At 41.7% G+C, this 19089-nt stretch overlaps 1 protein-coding gene across 6 annotated transcripts in view; it reads left to right on the plus strand.

The window, feature by feature from the left end:
* Positions 1–19089, plus strand: part of CAMKK1 (calcium/calmodulin dependent protein kinase kinase 1) — a 196146-nt gene that overhangs the window by 103695 nt on the left and 73362 nt on the right. For 5 of the 6 annotated variants that reach the window (XM_007054151.4, XM_027831224.3, XM_027831227.3 and 2 more), the window contains exons 3-4: positions 2782–2829; positions 5624–5677. In XM_007054151.4, the coding sequence (XP_007054213.1) occupies positions 2782–2829; positions 5624–5677 (102 nt within the window). The remainder of the gene's footprint in view (positions 1–2781; positions 2830–5623; positions 5678–19089) is intronic. The other variant, XM_043531413.1, reaches the window with a different exon arrangement.

The following is a 19089-nucleotide window of genomic DNA, read 5'->3' on the forward strand; positions in this document are numbered from 1 at the left end:
GATGTGCTGTGCTCAGGGGTAGATCTGTGTCAATATTTAGTGGTGCTGCACACATTGACAGTTCTCTCATGGTTGCTATGTATCCAGCATGTGTTTAATGTGGAAGATATTCCTAGAGTTCATGCTATGCATGCACATACTGCTACATGTCTTCTGCACCTGATGCACCCTGTGGAAGGTTTTAACTCATTGCATTGTATCTAATGCCCAAAACTTGAATACTCGTGAGTGTCCTGCTAATATGGAGATATTGGGCCAGATTTTGAAAGGTATTTAGGCACTTGATTTAAATGGCTGTTAGGCACCTAGGTGCATTTGAAAATAGCAGTGGTGACTGTTTTCACCTTTAGGCCTTTGTAGTCTGATGATGATATCTTTGTTTAGAGCCAGAAGCATGTCTGGCTTTGTTTCTTAGGCTGCAGAATTACCTAGGTAAAATTTCACCTCAGAGAACTGAACCTTTGATGCCGGAGTTTTCAATAGGCCTCTGATCCATGTGTGCTTAGGGCCCTGAAGGTGGTACAGTCCAGAGAACTTTGAAAAAAATGGCCCTTGTTTCATGACTCTCAAAGAGCCTTATCCAAATGGAGTCTTTCTATTAATTTCAATGACTTTTGGATTATAGCCCATATGTAAAAGTTACAATTGTTGGTAGTGTGTTGGATGCCCTCCTTGTATTATCTGGCTGTTTCACCTAGTTATTCGGCTCTTCCATTACCCCAGATGACTGAGCTGATCTTGACTGCATCCTCCTTAGTTGCCCATATGGTACACCAAGCTACTCCTAGAAGAGTCTCAAGAAAAGTATTGTCATTTAGGAACAAAGGGCCAGATTCTGATTTCACTTATATTCAAAGCCCTCGATGGGATGGGTCCAGGTGATCTAAGGGACTTTATCATACTTCAGGACCACATCCTCCCACAAAAGTTCTGTTCTTCAGGAACAATGGAACTGTCCACTTCAAGAGTAAAACTCATATGCAGGTGATAGAGCTTTCACAGAGGCTGATCCATGACTGTGGAATTCACTGCCACTGGATCATAGAACAGCCACGAACCTTACCACCTTCAGGACAAAATGTAAAGCTCACTTCATCCACTCAGTTTTCCCACACAACAACAGATAAAAATAACCCTGCTCTTTCAGAGGGATCAAGAGAGACCCACTACCAGGCATGTCTCATCTAGTGTACTGTTTTGCATGGTGCTCACATTCCATGTTGAGGAGTGGTAATGTAAATGTGGAGTTACTTCGGATTTACACTGATGTAATAGATATCAGAATCCAGCCCCATATCTTTTTTTGTGATGTTTCAGGACAAAAGAATATAGCTGACATTCCTCAGTAAAAGAAAGACAGAAAGCTGGTGTGCTTCTTGCAACTGATCTAGCTACTTTTATGAGCTGTGATATTATCCTATTCTATTATCAAGTGCCTTTATAAATAATTGGAATGTGATAAACAAATCCTTTGCTGTACAAAATGGAATAGAATCCTGCTCAGTGCCTCTTTGTCTTATTATTCGGGGTAATAGGCATGGAAAATGAATTAGAGCTGGCTGAAATTTTTCAAACACATTTTTTCCCCAAACTTTAGGGTTGGGTGGGAGGAGGGAGAGAAGAAAGGAAGGAAAACACAAAAATGAAAACAAATATTGTGAAAACAGTAGAGGAAACAAACATTTTCCAAAAAGCAAAAATTAGGTGGGTCTGTTTTGAACTTTGCAAAATGAAAACCACTTTGAATTTTTTATTTGTTTTGTTTGTGAAATTTAATGTTTAATTTTTCAGACCACTCTGACACAAACATATTGTAGTCACTTAAGTCACAGATCTGACTGTGATGCAAACCAGGAGCAGATCTGATGGATAAGTAGGTTCCATAGTTATATAGTTACTTTTCAGAGTAGCAGTGCACTTTACAATACTGTGAATTTTAAGTTTCCAGTGAATTGCATCCTATCCTTAATGGAGCATTAAAAGAACACCTTTAGCTCCCTAGATGGAGCACAAAGAAAAGGAGGACTTGTGGCAACTTAGAGACTAACCAATTTATTTGAGCATAAGCTTTCGTGAGCTTTTCGTAATCGGATGGAGCACATGACTCATAAAACAGTGCAGATCCCCATGGAGCTGCCCAGGGCACATAGATCAAAGGTCCCACACAGGCAGCATGTTGTACTCCTGCCTTGACAGTTGTAATGAACTCAGTTGGGTGGGCTTCTGTCAAATCTGGGGTTTTTTTATTCCACCCTAATTACAATTCCAACGATCTGAACCTAGTGGAATTTCACTCCTTGCTAACTCACAAATAGAGGTTAATGCAGTTTACAGGTAATTGATTCCAGTAAATATCAGATCAATTTGAAAGTTCATTATTCTTTTTGGTAGTCTTTTAAATGAGCTTGCCTGAATGCTTGTTTCTTTTAAAATGTGTATTCTGGATGTTTGAATTCTGTTCCTTTTAACTGCAGTGGTTAGATACAACCCCCCAGATTTTAAACATAAAAGGGCCAGATTCTGCTGTGATTTATACCAATAACATTATTGAAGTGAGTGGAGTTACTCCAGATTTACGCCTGTGTAACTGAGCTCAGAATCTGACCCATAATTACTTTGTTCTATTGTCATAAATATGCAGTAACTATAACTTAACATATAATGGCTTAAATAAGCCTTAATGCTTCTGTCTTCAGGATTTTTTCTTCTCTTGGTACTGATTCAAGTTCACAGTAACTCCCTTTTACTAATACCCAGTTTTTTTCTTTTTTTGATCTGCAGGACTGTGTGCAATTAAACCAATACAAGCTGCAAAGTGAAATTGGCAAGGTATGTTAGTGTAATTAAGGTTTCTATTACAGTAGCACCCAGCAGCCCCATTTGTGCTACACGCACACCCACATGAAGACACGATCCCTGCCCTGAAGACCAATATAGTATATAAAGACTATATTCAGCCTTCCTTTTCTTCCCTCTTATTTGTCTTATCAAGTTTTGCTCAAGATCAGCATTGAACTACTTTCTCTGAAGTCTAAATTTATTTTCCTTCCAACTGAAGGTATTGAGCTGGCTCTCTTGCAGGGTGTTTCTTGCCAAGGTAACACCAAGGTCCTTTAATGAATTAATTCAATGAGAAAAGAAGGATAAAGGCAGGCACTTGTTCTCCATCAGGACTGGTTAAATCTTTATTTCCATGTAGAAATTGCTGATTTAATTCTATTCTTTATTTAAAAGTCTCAGAATGTTTCAGAAGAGATTCACTGAAAGTTATTTAAAGGTCTGAACTGGTGAACAGTTCAGACACCTGCACATTTGGACTCATGCCATGTGTCTGCAGATGGATCAGTAAATGATCATTCCCTAAAGGCTGTACTTGCTGTTGCTATCTGTGTATTCCATTTGGAAGTGATTACACCTGCTTCAGCAGGTAGTTTCACCGAAAAGGTTATTAGCTCAAACTTCTCTAGGGCTCACAGACTCTGACCACTTCAGAGAGATTTCTTCTTACTTACAAACTGACTGTATGGGTCAGTAAAGCGTCCAGATTAGCAAGCACCAGGTTGTAGTAGAGTAGGTGTTTCATAAGCATGCTGCGATTCTGCACTGCAGCCAGTCCCTGGGGTGGCAGTAATTACTGTGTGTATCAAAACATATGTGTGGCTCATTTCCAAGTTTTAGCACCTGTTTTCTGTGACAAGAAGCCACAGTTGCTGCCTTCTTTTTGTCCTTCATATGCATGCAGGAATGGGGGAAAGGGCAGTGGGTGGTTTCTGTTGCGAGGCTTTGAATGTACCTGTCTAGATTAATTGTGTAAGGGTATAGTACACACAGAGAGCAGAAACCGGGAGAGGATATCGGAGACTCTTGCTAATTCTCAATTGCGCTAATCTCCAGACTTGACAATTTTCATTCACAGATGTTCTCCCAGGGGTCTCAGATATCAGAGAGAGCGCTCTAAGCAGTTCTCATATCACCAAGACTTTATGACACATATGCAGTTTACCACAGCACATTCATTAGTGGAAGTTTACCTTAAAAAATTAAAATAGAGATCGGTCCAGGCCAGGAAGTTCAGAGAGATGCAATTCTGAAGGTGTTTGGACCTGAGTCTTTGGTTTTGCCCATGGTAGAGTTAGGAACCAGCTGCAAATTCAGATCTGGCTCCAGACATTTCCATGGTTCCAGGGTGTTTGGATCTGGGAATTCTCTTTGGGCCTCACCTCCATTTAAAGCTAAATTACATCTATCAGAATGAATTAGCTAAGCCCCATGCTTGATTTTTAAAAAATTGTATTTCTTTAATTAGGGCCATATTACAATACGCTTACTCTCCTTGTGTAGTACCTTACTCTTCCATTAGATCTATGGAGGTCAGTGAAGAATATATTATTATTCAAGGTGAGTAAATGTATCACTATCGAGTCCTTAAAGTGAAACTCACTCTTGTGCAGAGGGCCCACCAAGCCCTATGCACTCCTTAAGACCCACTTAAACCTTATTTTGGTGGCTTTAGTGGGACTTAAGTAGTGGACAGGGCTTGTGCAGGCCTTCTGCAGAGGAGTGAATTTCACCTTTACTTTCTAATCTGCCACATTAAAGAATTCACAGTGGGCCGGATCCATAGCCCAGTGAAGTCAGTGGAAAGACTTCCATTAATTCCAGTGGGTTTTGGGTCAGGCCCAAAGCTTTGCTCACCAGCCCTTCATGAGATTTACGGTCTCATTCCAACTCTTAAGTCAATGGAAATGCTCCTACTGATTTCAGTGGGAGGTGGATCACACCCTTAATATAGTTCTTATACATGTATTCAATGGGCAACTGTTGGAGGAGGAATTTAGTTATGGTTTAAAATCTTGGCCGTGTAAAATGTATGAAGTTGACAGAAAACTAGACAAAATTTCAGTGGTTTTACTTTGAGCTCCTACTGGACCTGTCATGTTCCACGTGCTCTAGTACTGACCTTTCCATAAACTGCAACTGACCAGGCAACACACACTCATTAGAACTGTGCCAATTAACATCAGCTGAAAATATGACCTGCAAAGTGTTAATTTCTTATAAATTCCCAGTGCATGGAAAGACCTCTATGAAAATGGTGGAGGCTTCCAGTTGTGAGGGGGTGAATGAAGGGAATTTTAAAAACTAACACAGAAACAAAAAGACTTTTAAAAAGTAAATTTTCCCCAATGTTCAACTTGTAATAAAAATATAACCTTGGCTCAGGGCGTTGCTGAGGATTAATAACTGGTTGGAGTTAATGGCCTGAGGCAGTTCCTTCCAGACAGTCGTTAATCCTCAGGAAATGCTCTATGCCTCCATCATTACTGGCTAAATGAAATAGCTGCCAGGAGAGGAAGGACATTTTCCCTGGCATTGAACATAACAATGAAGAGGAGAGAAACTCCCTTTGCCCCTGTATGTGTCCTGGTCCATCTGAGTTGCATTTCGTAGGGGGATGGGAGCTGCACTGTATAATGGAATCTGGCATCACGTGGAGCTTTTGCTCAAGGCTGTTGAGGGTACTTCTTATTTTTCACTGCAAGGCCAAACACGATAAGCCTTGAGCAGCTGGCAAACAAAGCAAGGCAGCCGAACTGACTGTGTAATTTGTGTTTATTTATAGGGCTCCTATGGTGTTGTGAAATTGGCCTACAATGAGAGTGACGACAAGTATTACGTAAGTGCTTCTCTCCCCATATTACTGACTGGTGTTGATATTTCTGATTCTTTTTTCACATCCCAGAGAACTAGCTCTCTCCTGCCTTTTTTTTTTTTTTTTAAATCCTTCTGAGCCACGTGGCCTGTGAGTAGAAAATCAACCTGATGGGGCACGAGGCTACACTTTTCAGTGTGTGTGATGCAGAGCAGTGTAATGTGAGCAAAACCTAGTGTGAAGTGGTATGTAATGAGTGGAGATGTTGGACATATGTTTCAGAAATAGGCAGGCAAACTTATTGCTGAGCTATCTTGACATTTTCTAGATATGAAAGAGGTCACCTGAAATGAGAGATCTACCGTGCTTCTAAAAAATCTGTCTGGACGGAACAGGCACATTTCATAACAGAATGTTGGATCCTGTATGTGATACCCCTAGCGATACAACCCAGCACAGCACCGTGTGGTTTCTTTGTGACAGCACTGCACGTTATCCTATTCAATTAGCAAGTCAATATTTAGCTGTAGGGAGTGGTGCCTAGGGGATAGAGCGCTGAGGTGGGGCTCAAGAGACCCGGATTCTATTCCGAGCTCTGCCACTGGATTGCTGGGTGATCTTGAGCAAGTCGCTTCCCCTTGTCAAGCCTCAGTTTCCCCATTGGTAAACTGGGGGTAATGATGCTTACATCATTGTGAAGTGCTTTGAGATCTACAGATGAAAATTGCTGTATAACAGGTAGATATTATTATAATGAAGACTATGGAAAAATCAAGATATTATGGTGAAGGGCTCTGTAGCAAGGCCTGCAAATAAGTAAAAATCAATCAGTCCGTTGTATAGCTAATTGTAGGGTTTGGGCTTATAGACTCAAAAATGCTTCCTTAGTTCGGGACACATATAAGCACATACTTAAGTCCTTTCCTGAGTTGAGGCCATAGGTTTAAGACTTCTACTTCTAAATAGCTGTTAAATCAAAAAAGCCCAATACCTGTCACGTCAAACCCACAGATAGGGTAAACCTGGAATCTCTAATCTGAACCCCTTCAAAATTTTCTAGTGAGGGGTGGATTTGACTCCATAGTCCTATACCTACCCTTGTGGTTTTTGTTCTGGATTGGATCAAAAACCACAACACCGTCCATTTTTTTTTATTTGGATGTATCTGAAATCTCGTGAGAACAGCTGATCTTGAGCGATTTCTACCACTTTGCAGGCAGAAGTCCGAATCCAAACATAAACCTTCTTTGGACCCAAACCTTTGACAGGGTAACTGATTTTGTGGATAGGGGGAATGCGGTGGACATAATATACCTGGTCTTCGGCACATGACATTCTGATAAGTAAGCTGGAGAAATGCAGGCTTGACAGAGCTATCATTAAGTGGACATATAATTGGTTAAACAACTGCAAACAAAAAGTCACTATTAATGGAATGATGTCAGATTGGAGGGATGTCTCAAGTGGAATTCCACAGGGATCTGTTGTGGCTCCAGTGGTGTTTAACATCTTTATTAATGACCTGGATGTAGGACTAGATGTAGAGAGACTCGGATGTAGAGAGCACACTGATGAAGTCTGCAGATGACACAAAACTAGGGGATGTTGCCAGTGCTATGGAGGACAGAGCTGAAATTCAGAGGGTTCGTGATAAATTAAAGAACTGGGCTGTAGACAATAAAATGACATTCAACAAAGACAAATGTAAGTTGCTGCACTTAGGGAAGAAAAAACAAAGGCACAAATACAGAATGGGGGAAAACTGGCTTGGCAGAAGCACTGCTGAGAAGGATCTTGGAGTTGTGGTGTGTATCAGCTTCAACGTGAGTCAGCAACGCGATGCTGTTACAAAAAAAGTAAATGCAATTTTAGGTTTAAGTCACGGGACGTGATAGTACCGCTCTACTCAGTGCTGATTAGGCCTCAGCTAGTGTACTGTGTCCAGTTTTGGTCACCAATGTATAGAAAGTATGTAGAGAAACTCCAAAGGATCCAGAGGCAAGTGACAAAGATGATCAAAGGGATAGAATGCAAGCCATACAAGCAAAGGCTGAAGGAACTGGGCATGTTTAGGTTGGAAAAGAGGAGGTTAAGGGGGGATATTTAGTGGTATTCAGATACTTGAAAGATTGCCACAAAAAAGAGGGAGGAAAGTTGTTCTCTTTTGCCACAGAGGGGAGGACAAGAGACAATGGGTTCAAACTATAGCATAGCAGATTTAGATTAAATCTCAGGAAAAACTTCCTATCTGTAAGAGCAGTAAAATGGAACAGACTGCCTTGGGAAGTTGTGGAAGCTTCTTCAGTGGAGGTTTTCAAAAGGAGACTGGATAACCATATGTCTTGGATGGTTTAGACACAACAAATCCTGCATCTTGGCAGGGGGTTAGACTAGATGACCCTTGTGGTCCCTTCTAATGATTCTAACCTCAGTCTAATTTTAGTGAGGATTGGGATCTGAACACCTCCCTATCTCTCTGAAATCGAAGATCCACACTCAGCTTCTTGGCCAACATTCTGAAGCACCATACTATAGAGCAAACCCAGACAAGGCTGGCCTCCTGGTCTGAAGTTTCTTTGTCTGAGTGTGGTGTGGGAAACACGCACCCCATGGAGTGGGGGAAGCTTCAAGGCTAGAGTAGCAGCCACAGAGCAGCTCCACTGCTCATCGTCTGGGAAGAAGCGGTTCTTCCCCACCACTCACTCTCCATGGAGGGCCCCAAGTACTTTGGCTGTGCAGACCACTTAAGTCCCACTTAAATCCAGTTTTGAGAGCTTACGTTGTACTTAAGTGGTGCATAGGCCTCTGATGGCCTTCTGCACAAGAGTGAATTTCACTCTGAAATGAGGATTTGCCCCTTAGGGGTCAAATTGGAGAGTTCATAAATAGCAGACTGCAACTGATATTAGTCACATTGCTTACTGCACTTCTGGAAGGTGTTCCGATATTATGGTGATGAGCATGACATAAGAATCTATATAAAACAGAATAGACTGTGCCAGTGCCAGGAGATACCTGGAAGTCTGACTGTCCCTACAACTGTAGTGATTTGCATTCTGTGTGTGAAACTTGCCCCCATTCAGAGAGGCAAGTCAAGGCCTATGGACCACTCAAGCCCCCAGCACAAGTAGGGTACAAGGATGAGGAATAAGCTCTCCAAATTGGTTTCTCATTTTCACGGTAATAAGAAGGAACTTTCACAAACAGCCACCCTGTTGCTCAGATATTTTTTCTTCCTGACTTGCAGTTTTGCTACTGAGCTAACAGCTTTTTTAGCATGACTGTTAACATCATTATCCAAGATTATCCTAGCCGGTCATATTTCCAGCTAGTGTGAAACTGCATAGGAAATATATTGAAATGTTAGAAGGAAGAAATGATGCAAAATCTGGAAAAGACACCCTGAATCTATCCAACTGGATGGGATTGCAATTGTTTCCATGCCATTCACTTTCCAGCTGACTCAGCCCGTTAATTGAAATGTTTGCTGTTCCCATTAGTTCCTCTTTCTGTTCTGGCCTCCTAACAAACTCTGCCCTATTGTGCTGATTTGGGTGGAAACTGCATATTGCACAAGACATTGTTCTGTATGCAGCACCGAGTGACATGCTAATACAGTCATTTCTATGAATCCCCTCCTCCCAGTTCTACTTGAGAATGCCTCTGTAACATGGAGGGAAGCAAAACACTAAACATTTCAGATTTATTAATGCAGGAATTTTAATTTTATTTCCTGGGCACGACTTTGTTTACTGAGTGTGCTCAGTGCTATACAGAGGGCTGGTTCAGTGGACCTGGGGGATTGTGTAGATTAGGAAAAGAGGTCAAATGTAGGTTGGGATTATCTAACCCTAATGATATTGTGATCATTGCACTTGTGTTAGATGCACGTTAACACCTTTTGTATTGGTTTAGCTGGTGAACAGCTAATTCAGGGTAAAATGTGCTAACATGTCTTCATTAGGGAAAAGGTCTGGGTGAGTGAACACGTTTACTAAACACCACTTAAACTCAATTTCTTTTTCTAAACTAGACAAATCTTCAGAGGCAAATGCGTCCGATGAAGTGAGCTGTAGCTCACAAAAGCTTATGCTCAAATAAATTTGTTAGTCTCTAAGGTGCCACAAGTACTCCTTTTCTTTTTGCGGATACAGACTAACACGGCTGCTACTCTGAAACCTGCAGCCAGAGTGTACCACCTACTGCTAGGAAGATTCCATTTCAGCCCTGATACCTCAGCAGAGACCCTCAGACACAAAACCCATTTACTCAGACTTTGTGCAAAGAAGGAGTAGAGGTCCACAATGATTCATCCTCCAAATCCCCAATAGACTTTAAGGCCAGAAGGGACCATTATGATCATCCTGTCTGATCACCTGCACATTACAGGCCACAGAACCTCTCCCACCCACTTCTGTAATAGACCCATAACCTCTGACTGAGTTACTTGAAATCCTCAAATCATGATTTAAAGACTTCAAGTTACAGAGAATCCACCATTTGCACTAGTTTAGACCTGCAAATAACCCATGGTGCAGAGGAAGGCAAAAAAAAACCCCAACCCAGGGTCTCTGCCAATCTGACCCAGGGGGAAATTCCTTCCTGACCCCAAATGTGGCGATTAGTTAGAACCTGAGCATTTCGGCAAGACGCAACAGCCAGACACCAGCAAAGAACTCTCTGTAGTAATTCAGAGCCCTCTCCATATAGTACCCCCTCACTGGCCACTGGGCATATTTTCTACTTGCAGTCTCACAGCAGCTATCTACCATTGTAAGCAGTCTCATCATACTATCCCCTCCAAAACTTATCAAGGTCAGCCTTGAAGACAGTTAGGTTTTTACTTAAGAACATAAGAACGGCCATACTGGGTCGGACCAAAGATTCATCTAGCCCAGTGTCCTATCTTCCTACAGTGGCCAATGCCAGGTGCCCCAGAGGGAATGAACAGAACAGGTAATCACCAAGTGATCCATCCCCTGTCGCCCATTCCCAGCTTCTGGCAAACAGAAGCTAGGGACACCATCCATGCCCATCTTGGCTAATAGCCATCGATGGACCTATCCTCCATGAACTATTTTGCCCCCACTGCTCCCCTTGAAAGTCTGTTCCAGAACTGGACTCCTCTGATGGTTAGAAACCTTCATCTAATTTCAAAACTAAACTTGTTGATGTCCAGTTTATATCCATTTGTTCTTGTGTCAACATTGGCGGTTAACTTAAATAACTCCTCTCCCTCAGTGGTATTTATCCCTCTCTCGTATTTATAGAGAGAGAGCATATCTCCTCTCAGCCTTATTTTGGTTGGGCTAAACAAGCCAAGCTCTTTGAGTCTCCTCTTATAAGATAGGTTTTCCATTCCTCTGATCGTCCTAGTAGCCCTTCTCTGTACCTGTTCCAAGTTGAATTAATCTTTCTTAAACATGGGAGACCAGAACTGCACACAGTGTTCCAAATGAGGTCTCACCAGTGCCTTGTATGATGGTAATAACACTTCCCTATCTCACCTGGAAATACCCAATCTGTTGCATCCTAGGACTACCTTAGTCTTTTTCACGGCTGCATCACATTGGCGGCTCGCAGTCATCCTGTGATCCAACAGTACACCCAGGTGATGGTCTTTCTTCTCCACTGTTGCTTCCAACTGATAAGTCTCCAGTTTATAGCAAAAATTCTTATTGTTAATCTCTAAGCTTACACTTTGCACTATTAAATTTCATCCCTGCGACCAAGGCTCAAAACAAAGGATACACCAAAACAGTGGCAGGGGGAGGCCTGGGTTTTTCAACGCCTCGGGCAATAGCAAAAAAAAAAATATCTGACTGCATTGAATGTCTGCTATTTTACAGCCCATGGTGGAGGGGCTTGCTACACAATTGACCCAACACTTTATAAACAAGGACAGATTGCTGCAGCAGAAGAGTAATAATGCTAGATTTTTACTCCATTGCCTTCACATGTCATTCTTTTTTCTGGTGCAGCCATAAAGGGGGCATTCCCTCACTATTGTGTAAAACTCTGGAATTTTGTTGGCTGATCATCCTGTGGGCATCAGTGTCGGTATTCTGCCGTGTTACGAATTGTGATGGGGAGGCTTCCAGTTTCCCGAGGTGTTGAAATACCCTGGAATTTGACAGATTTTTTTTAAAAGCGTAAGAGAAATGGTAGAGAATTGTGTAATTAGCTAATGGTTGCATTGCTCCTCACATTTCCCTGTGTGTTTGACTGACATGCAGCTTTTAATACCAAGATAAATTGCATGTTGTTTCACTTATCGCTGCTGTCTGAAACCGTGTTACAACAATACACTTTGACAAGAGTTGTCAGGCAGCCGAAGGGGAGATCTAATGCAAATGTGTAGCACCAGCAATTACCAGGAGCAATTCTGATCATGGCAATTGGGAGAGGGGGCTTTTTTATTCTTTGTTTTCCAAAACCAACATTGCCAATTTCTCTTTTTGTCTTCATGTTGAAAAGTGACAATAAATAATTGGAGAAAATTAGCATTTGAGTGGCCTGGAATTGTATATGGTATGTAGCCGAACCTCACACATTCTATTTCAGTACAAGGAAGTGTTGCCACCTAGTTTAAAGGAAACAGAGAATGATTGTGCAAAAAAAAAGTGTATACCTATAAACAGGACAAAACTTATTTTTAAGACTCAGTGTTTTATTCACGTTACAAAATCCTACACAGTGCAAAATCGCAGTGTATGATCCTTTACATGATAGTTGCTGAAGAACGGGACAGTGTGCATTCTGTGTTGATTACTGCAGAACTTTTAAGCACCAATAGCCTGACTCAATTCTTGTGAAAGTCAGTAGAAAGAATTACTATGTTAATGGATTTTGGATCAGGCCTCAAATTAGGCCTATCCCTTTTAGTAAGAAATCAGTGATCATCCCATGTGCAAGCAGGACTTTGTTTTTTTCTGATTTTGACCTTCTATTAAAGGAAAGGTAGAAAAATGGAAAGAATCCCATTGACTTTGTTGGGCTTAGCCTGCTAAAGCACAGGCCTGTACCATCTGAGTTCATCTATGCATCCGATGAAGTGAGCTGTAGCTTATGCTCAAATAAATTTGTTAGTCTCTAAGGTGTCACAAGTACTCCTTTTCTTTTTGCGAATACAGACTAACACGGCTGCTACTCTGAAACCTGTCATCTGCGTTCAGTCCGTGCTGCTAAGCTCTGGTTGGAGCCATTACACCAGCGTTTGCAAAACTATGCCTAGGAACCCTTACAGCTGTAAATATTTCAGTGTTATAGTTTGCAGTAGGTGCATTAACAGTGATTAGAAAAAAGGCCAAGCACCTTAAAAGGCAAAAAATACAAAGCAGAAGCAACATATGTCCCTGTGGAGGTCTAGTCTGGAGTAATTTTGCTGATGAAATTTGAGCCTGAGAAGCCTCGGGCCATGTCTTTTTCCCGTTTTTAATCTCTGAAACAGCTTGTAGCATAAAGTGATTGAGAAGGACAATTGCCGTTCCACTTTTGGACAAAAATGATCCCATTCCATTTTTTTCCTGCAGCTTCTTGATGGAGATGATAACAATTGAGTTTCGTCATGAAACCTTTCCAGATGCAGCCATAAATCCTCCATTAAAAATCACACCAAAAAATAGGGAGGGATGGGTAGCAATCCAGGTTCCTGGGACATAGATGCCATCGCTCAGTCACACGTTACGCATGCAACTCGTTCAGTGATCAAGAAGGATGGAATGATAGGATGTAAACTGTTTTAGATGATTATATGATAAACAGTGCTTGGGATTAGTGATGACAGATTTATTGTCAGCATCTGAATAGCATGATATGCAGGCACTAATGGCTTTCCCTTATTCAGCAAAAGAGGGTTTGTTGTCCCTTTTCATTGGGATTTCATTCTGAATCATGGGAGATAAGGGTAAAGAATAGATGGGGGGCTTATTGGAAATAGACAGTGATTCTTTTCCGCTTTCCCAATGGGACATTTAATCCAACAATGGTATAAGATTATTGATAATAATAATGCTTTGAATGTGTATCACTTTCCATATCCAAAGTGCTGGACAAACATCAATCCAATGTATCTTCTATACAGCTGAACCTCTATAGAGTGAGCTTGGGTATACAGTAATTGAAGTCCTCAGCTGTCTCAATGCATTGCAATGTGCAGATGGCAAGTCCACTTACAAGGCCCAATGCTGCTTATTGCCCCCATTTGAAATAATGGAAATTTTGTTACTGGCTTTACTGAAAGCAGGATCTGAGCTATAGTCAGCATCAGATCAGATCACCAGAACTTCTGAGTTACAGAACTCCTCCTGATCTTTAACCTTTCATCTCAAAGATACCAAAATCCTCTTTTGTTGGGTTATTCCTCTAAAGCAGTTTAGCCCTTTTGATTATGCTCCTCAATACACTCGGACTGCAGTAATGCTATGAAGAAAGTAGTAGGCTTAAATATTGTACAGAGGTTTCCATTAATCAGAGAAATTGTAACATGATCCCCATGCTGCCTCCCAAGAACACACGCCATGAACCACATTCTCATGAAATCAGAAAGCGGCAGGAATTGGGCGCAGGGGCATAGATAGAGAAAACTACCTGCACCATTTGTTTCTGAAGAAGCTATTGAGGCACTTGTCAGTACTAAGGAAAAATCCACCCACAAGATTCTGAGAGAATTCTGTGTCTGAAAGGCATTGTTTGGATAATTAGCTTTGCTTGAGAGCGGAAATGGGTTGGTTGTTTCACGAATGCATTGCCTTGGTGACAGCTCTGCTTGAGCCTGGAAGGAAGAGACACTTGCTAAATCCCCATTGTATCTCTGCTGTTATGCACAACTAGGATTTGCCTCTCCAACTTTCACTGTAGTGAAAACTGGACTTTGATACTGTTTATTCATGCCTCTATTCTTTGTGGTAATTAAATGACTCCTGCTTGTTCCGTAAGAAACTTTGCTGTTCAGCCCACATGAGGATTTAGAAAACAGTGGGATGGATTATGATCCAACCTCTTTGCACTGCTCTGATGGCACAAAGGGGCTAGAAAGCAACCAGAGTTCTGCAGATGGGGAGTTCCCAAGGGTTGGGGAGTCACCAGTCAACAAAAAGCTGGTGTAGCCACAGCTGCAATATAGGAAGCAAGTCCGAATGCTGTCATAGGCTTCACAGGTTTCAGAGTAGCAGCCGTGTTAGTCTGTATCCGCAAAAAAAAACAACAGGGGGACTTGTGGCACCTTAGAGACTAACAAATTTATTAGAGCATAAGCTTTCGTGGGCTACAGCCCACTTCATCGGATGCATAGAATGGAACATATAGTAAGAAGATATATATATATATATATATATACACACACACACATACAGAGAAGGTGGAATTTGCCATACAAACTGTAAGAGTCTAATTAATTAAGATGAGCTATTATCAGCAGGAGAGAAAAAAACACTTTTGTAGTGATAATCAAGATGGCCCATTTAGATAGTTGACAAGAAGGTGTGAGGATACTTAACATGGGGAAATAGATTCAACATGTGTAATGACTCAGCCACTCCCAGTCTCTATTCAAGCCCAAGTTAATGGTATCTAGTTTGCATATTAATTCAAGCTCAGCAGTTTCTCATTGGAGTCTGTTTTTGAAGCTTTTCTGTTGCAGAATTGCCACCCTAAAGTCTTTTACTGAGTGGCCAGAGAGGTTGAAGTGTTCTCCTACCAGTTTTTGAACGTTATGATTCCTGATACCAGATTTGTGTCCATTTATTCTTTTGCGTAGAGACTGTCTGGTTTGGCCAATGTACATGGCAGAGGGGCATTGCTGGCACATGATGGCATATATCACATTGGTAGATGTGCAGGTGAACGAGCCCCTGATGGCGTGGCTAATGTGATTAGGTCCTATGATGGTGTCACTTGAATAAAGATAATAGCTCATCTTAATTAATTAGCCTCTTACAGTTTGTATGGCAAATTCCACCTTCTTTGTATGTGTGTGTGTGTGTATATATATATATATCTTCTTACTATATGTTCCATTCAATGTATCCGATGAAGTGGGCTGTAGCCCACGAAAGCTTATGCTCTATTAAATTTGTTAGTTTCTAAGGTGCCACAAGTACTCCTGTTTTGTTTTTTTATAGGCCTCATACAACCTTAACTACATTACAGTATCCATACAGTGGCCATGTAGTTCCTTTCAGGTGAGTTATGAACAATTGAGATGACTGGGTTACTACTACTCGCTTCCCTCATTGAATGTGAGAGCACTGCTTTACTGGCGTCTAAAAGTTGCTGTATCCTTAATCCTATGACAGGGAGGAAGGATGGTACAGTGATTAGGACACTACCCTCGGACTTGGAAGACTCAGGTTTAGTTCCTTGCTCTGCCACAGACTTTGTGTGTTCATGGGCAAGTCACTTAGGGCTGGATCCTTAAAGGTATTTAGGTGCCCAGTGAAATCTTCAAAAGCATCTAGGCACCTAAAACTCATTGATTTAAGATTGCTTGTCACTGTTATTTGGGTGCAGGGGGAGAAATAAAAGTGGAGTGTGTTTATAATACACTGAGAACCCTCCTGTCCTGGGCCTTCTTTCAAAGTGCTGATTGTGGAGGTGGTTTCTGGGTTGTGGACATCAGAAACTCATTTCACACAGACCACAGAATAATTCAGCCAACTAGTTGGAACCAAGATTAGACAGGGCAATGTGTAGGTGAATGACTAGAACTGTCTTGTCTCCATCTCCTGATACTACTATTTTCAATGTGTGCCACTGTAGTTATGAAATGGAATTGGGGGCCAGAGTCTCTGCTCAGTTACACCAGCGTAAATTCAGATTTCATTGGAGTTAGTCCAGCTATCCACTGATATAACTGAGATCTGAATCTGGCCCTTAAACTATATAAGAGACACTGAAAGGATGGATGGGGTTTCTGGTTGGTAGCTGTATCCTCACCAGCAGAGATAACTAGTATCAGGTAATGTGTAATAAAGTCTCCTTGCAGTGAGCCCCTGGGTGATTATATTTCACTGGGGTCACTCCACTGTGGATTACAGATATGGAGGTTTGATTAATAGAAGTAAACTACTCATTCTGAAAAAGCCTCACTAGTGCAGGATATTTCCCTGAGCAGATGGTCATATGAGCTGGTTTCTCATGAAATATTTATCTGTGAAGTCTTCAGGGATCATTGGAGTGGCTGCTAGAAGGTTATTTAACACGGCAGTATGCATGAAGGCTCAGAGATTTGATTTATTACATTCAGGTTGTCTTTTGCCATCATGCCTAATGCCATTTGGACGGCAGAAAAATTACTCTGATGTCCACCATCTCACATCAACTACGTATTGGTTCCAAACAACTGTATGATACTGGAATATGAGAATGTAGAGGGATGGAAGAGTGTCACCAAGTGGCTAGCTTATTTAAATCTATGCTTCCCTTTGTGTTCTCTTATCCATTGTACGCTGCAATTCCTATGCTACCCCACAGATCGCTGTGTCCCTCAATCTGTGATACCACAGTGACAGGAATCCTGGAAATATCTAACCTGGAGATCTTGGGCCTGGTTCTCAGTTACACTAAGATCCCTTTATGCAACTATGGCAGCATAAAGGGGGCAGAAATGGCCTTGTGAGAATACTGCCTGTGCAAAGGGCTTCCCCAGCCAAAGGGCTCTGTGCTGTTCTTGCTCCCAGCTCCTGGCATAGGGTGAGGGCAAATATACACAGGTGTGGCCAGACTACATCCCAGTTATTTGGTTTCCCAGAGTCAGTGGCAGCTGTAGGAAGCCAAGCGTAAGTGAAAGTACTCTAAGGCTGCTCTCACTTGCCCCAGGGGCTGAGTAGGCCCCAGAATATGGGGAGCAAAAAGGTAGCTTAAAGTCACCTTCCCTCCTCAGACCCTGCTCAAAGCACAGGAACAGAATGTGACAGCTCTTGGGCTACCCAGGACGGTGAGCCACCTTGTTACCCCCTTCATCCAGCAAGAGGGAGTCTTTCTAGTGGTAACTGGGTGTCGGCTCCCTGATACCACCAGCCCTTCAAGCACTCTCCTCTGGAGTACACCTGCCCTAACTTTGCCTTGCAGTTTAATAATAGATGCACCCAGGCTCTGAGTCCCTCTGAATTGTTCCCCGGTGATATCCAGCCCCTGACATTGGCTACTCACAGGAATTCCAGATCTTTTGCCCCCAAAGGAGCTGTGTACCCAGTTTTACCTGAAGCCAGCACTTCTGTAAGACACACAGAACTTATGGGCATTTATAATAAAACCAAAGTGTAGGGTTAATTAAGAAAGAATGAAGATTTAACTGGAAATGAGAGAGAGTGGTGGAAACAAATGGCCACAACACAAAACAAACACATAAAATATGAACCTGGTTCTCTACTTATGAAGAGTTACTGTCCAGTGAATTAGATTTTTTCCCCCAAAGTTCAGTCTGTTGCAGAGTTGGCTGGAGTCAGGATCTCAAGAATCCCCACTCCACGAAGGTTTTCCTCAGTGAATGGATGCAGAGTGCTTCTTTCTCCTCTGTGCTATACTGAAAACAGCCTTCGGTGTCTATTCACAGATAGGACAAACACCTGTCTTGTTATATGTTTCAGAGTAGCAGCCGTGTTAGTCTGTATTCGCAAAAAGAAAAGGAGTACTTGTGGCACCTTAGAGACTAACCAATTTATTTGTCTTGTTATAAAGTGTCTTTTTTTATCTTTAAGTAGTTCTGATTGTTTGTCATTGCCTCTGATGGTTTCCTGTTGAAAGTCGTTGTATTACACAAGGCTAAACAATTGAGCCTTGCTGGCATCATCAGCCAAACAGGGCAGGGTGACAACTCTCCTTTGCCCTAATGGGCCATCACTGAGACATATTGTCTCCTGATGACTAATTTCTACTCCCAATCCATAAAGCAAACTTTCAGTATAAATACATTATTCTGTAAATATCACCTGCACATATGTCTCTCAGTGATTATGAATTGTGACAAGTTATGAGCTTTCTGTAGTTACCTTACATGTTACTTTTTAGGGATGAATATCCTACACGGCATGTGTGTTGTAGTGAGTTTCTCGTGTGTGAGATGAGAGATGTTTGCAAAGAGCAGGAGACTGTTTACCAAGGGGTCTCTGTGTCACACAGAGTAACTGAGAATCGGGCCCCCTTGTTATTTATCTGATTAAGATAAATTAATCAGATTTATTTTTGCTTTGTAAAAAAATGGGTAAAATTGGCCTTTTTATGTACCTAAAGGAAAATAATTCATTCTTTCTTAGATCTTAAATATTTTGAAGGTGTCTGTCACTAATTAAGCTCTCTCTCCCTTGGATAAAGGTCTGAAAACTGGAGTCCCAGACCAGTAGATGAACTGAATTGCAAAGATAGAGCAAATACTGCAAGGACTGAGCAGTGAGTGTAACTCCCAGTTTTGCTCTGTTTTAACACTTTTTTTTTCTTCC

This window comes from Chelonia mydas, chromosome 17 (assembly GCF_015237465.2).
Source record: "Chelonia mydas isolate rCheMyd1 chromosome 17, rCheMyd1.pri.v2, whole genome shotgun sequence".
NCBI lineage: Eukaryota > Metazoa > Chordata > Testudines > Cheloniidae > Chelonia > Chelonia mydas.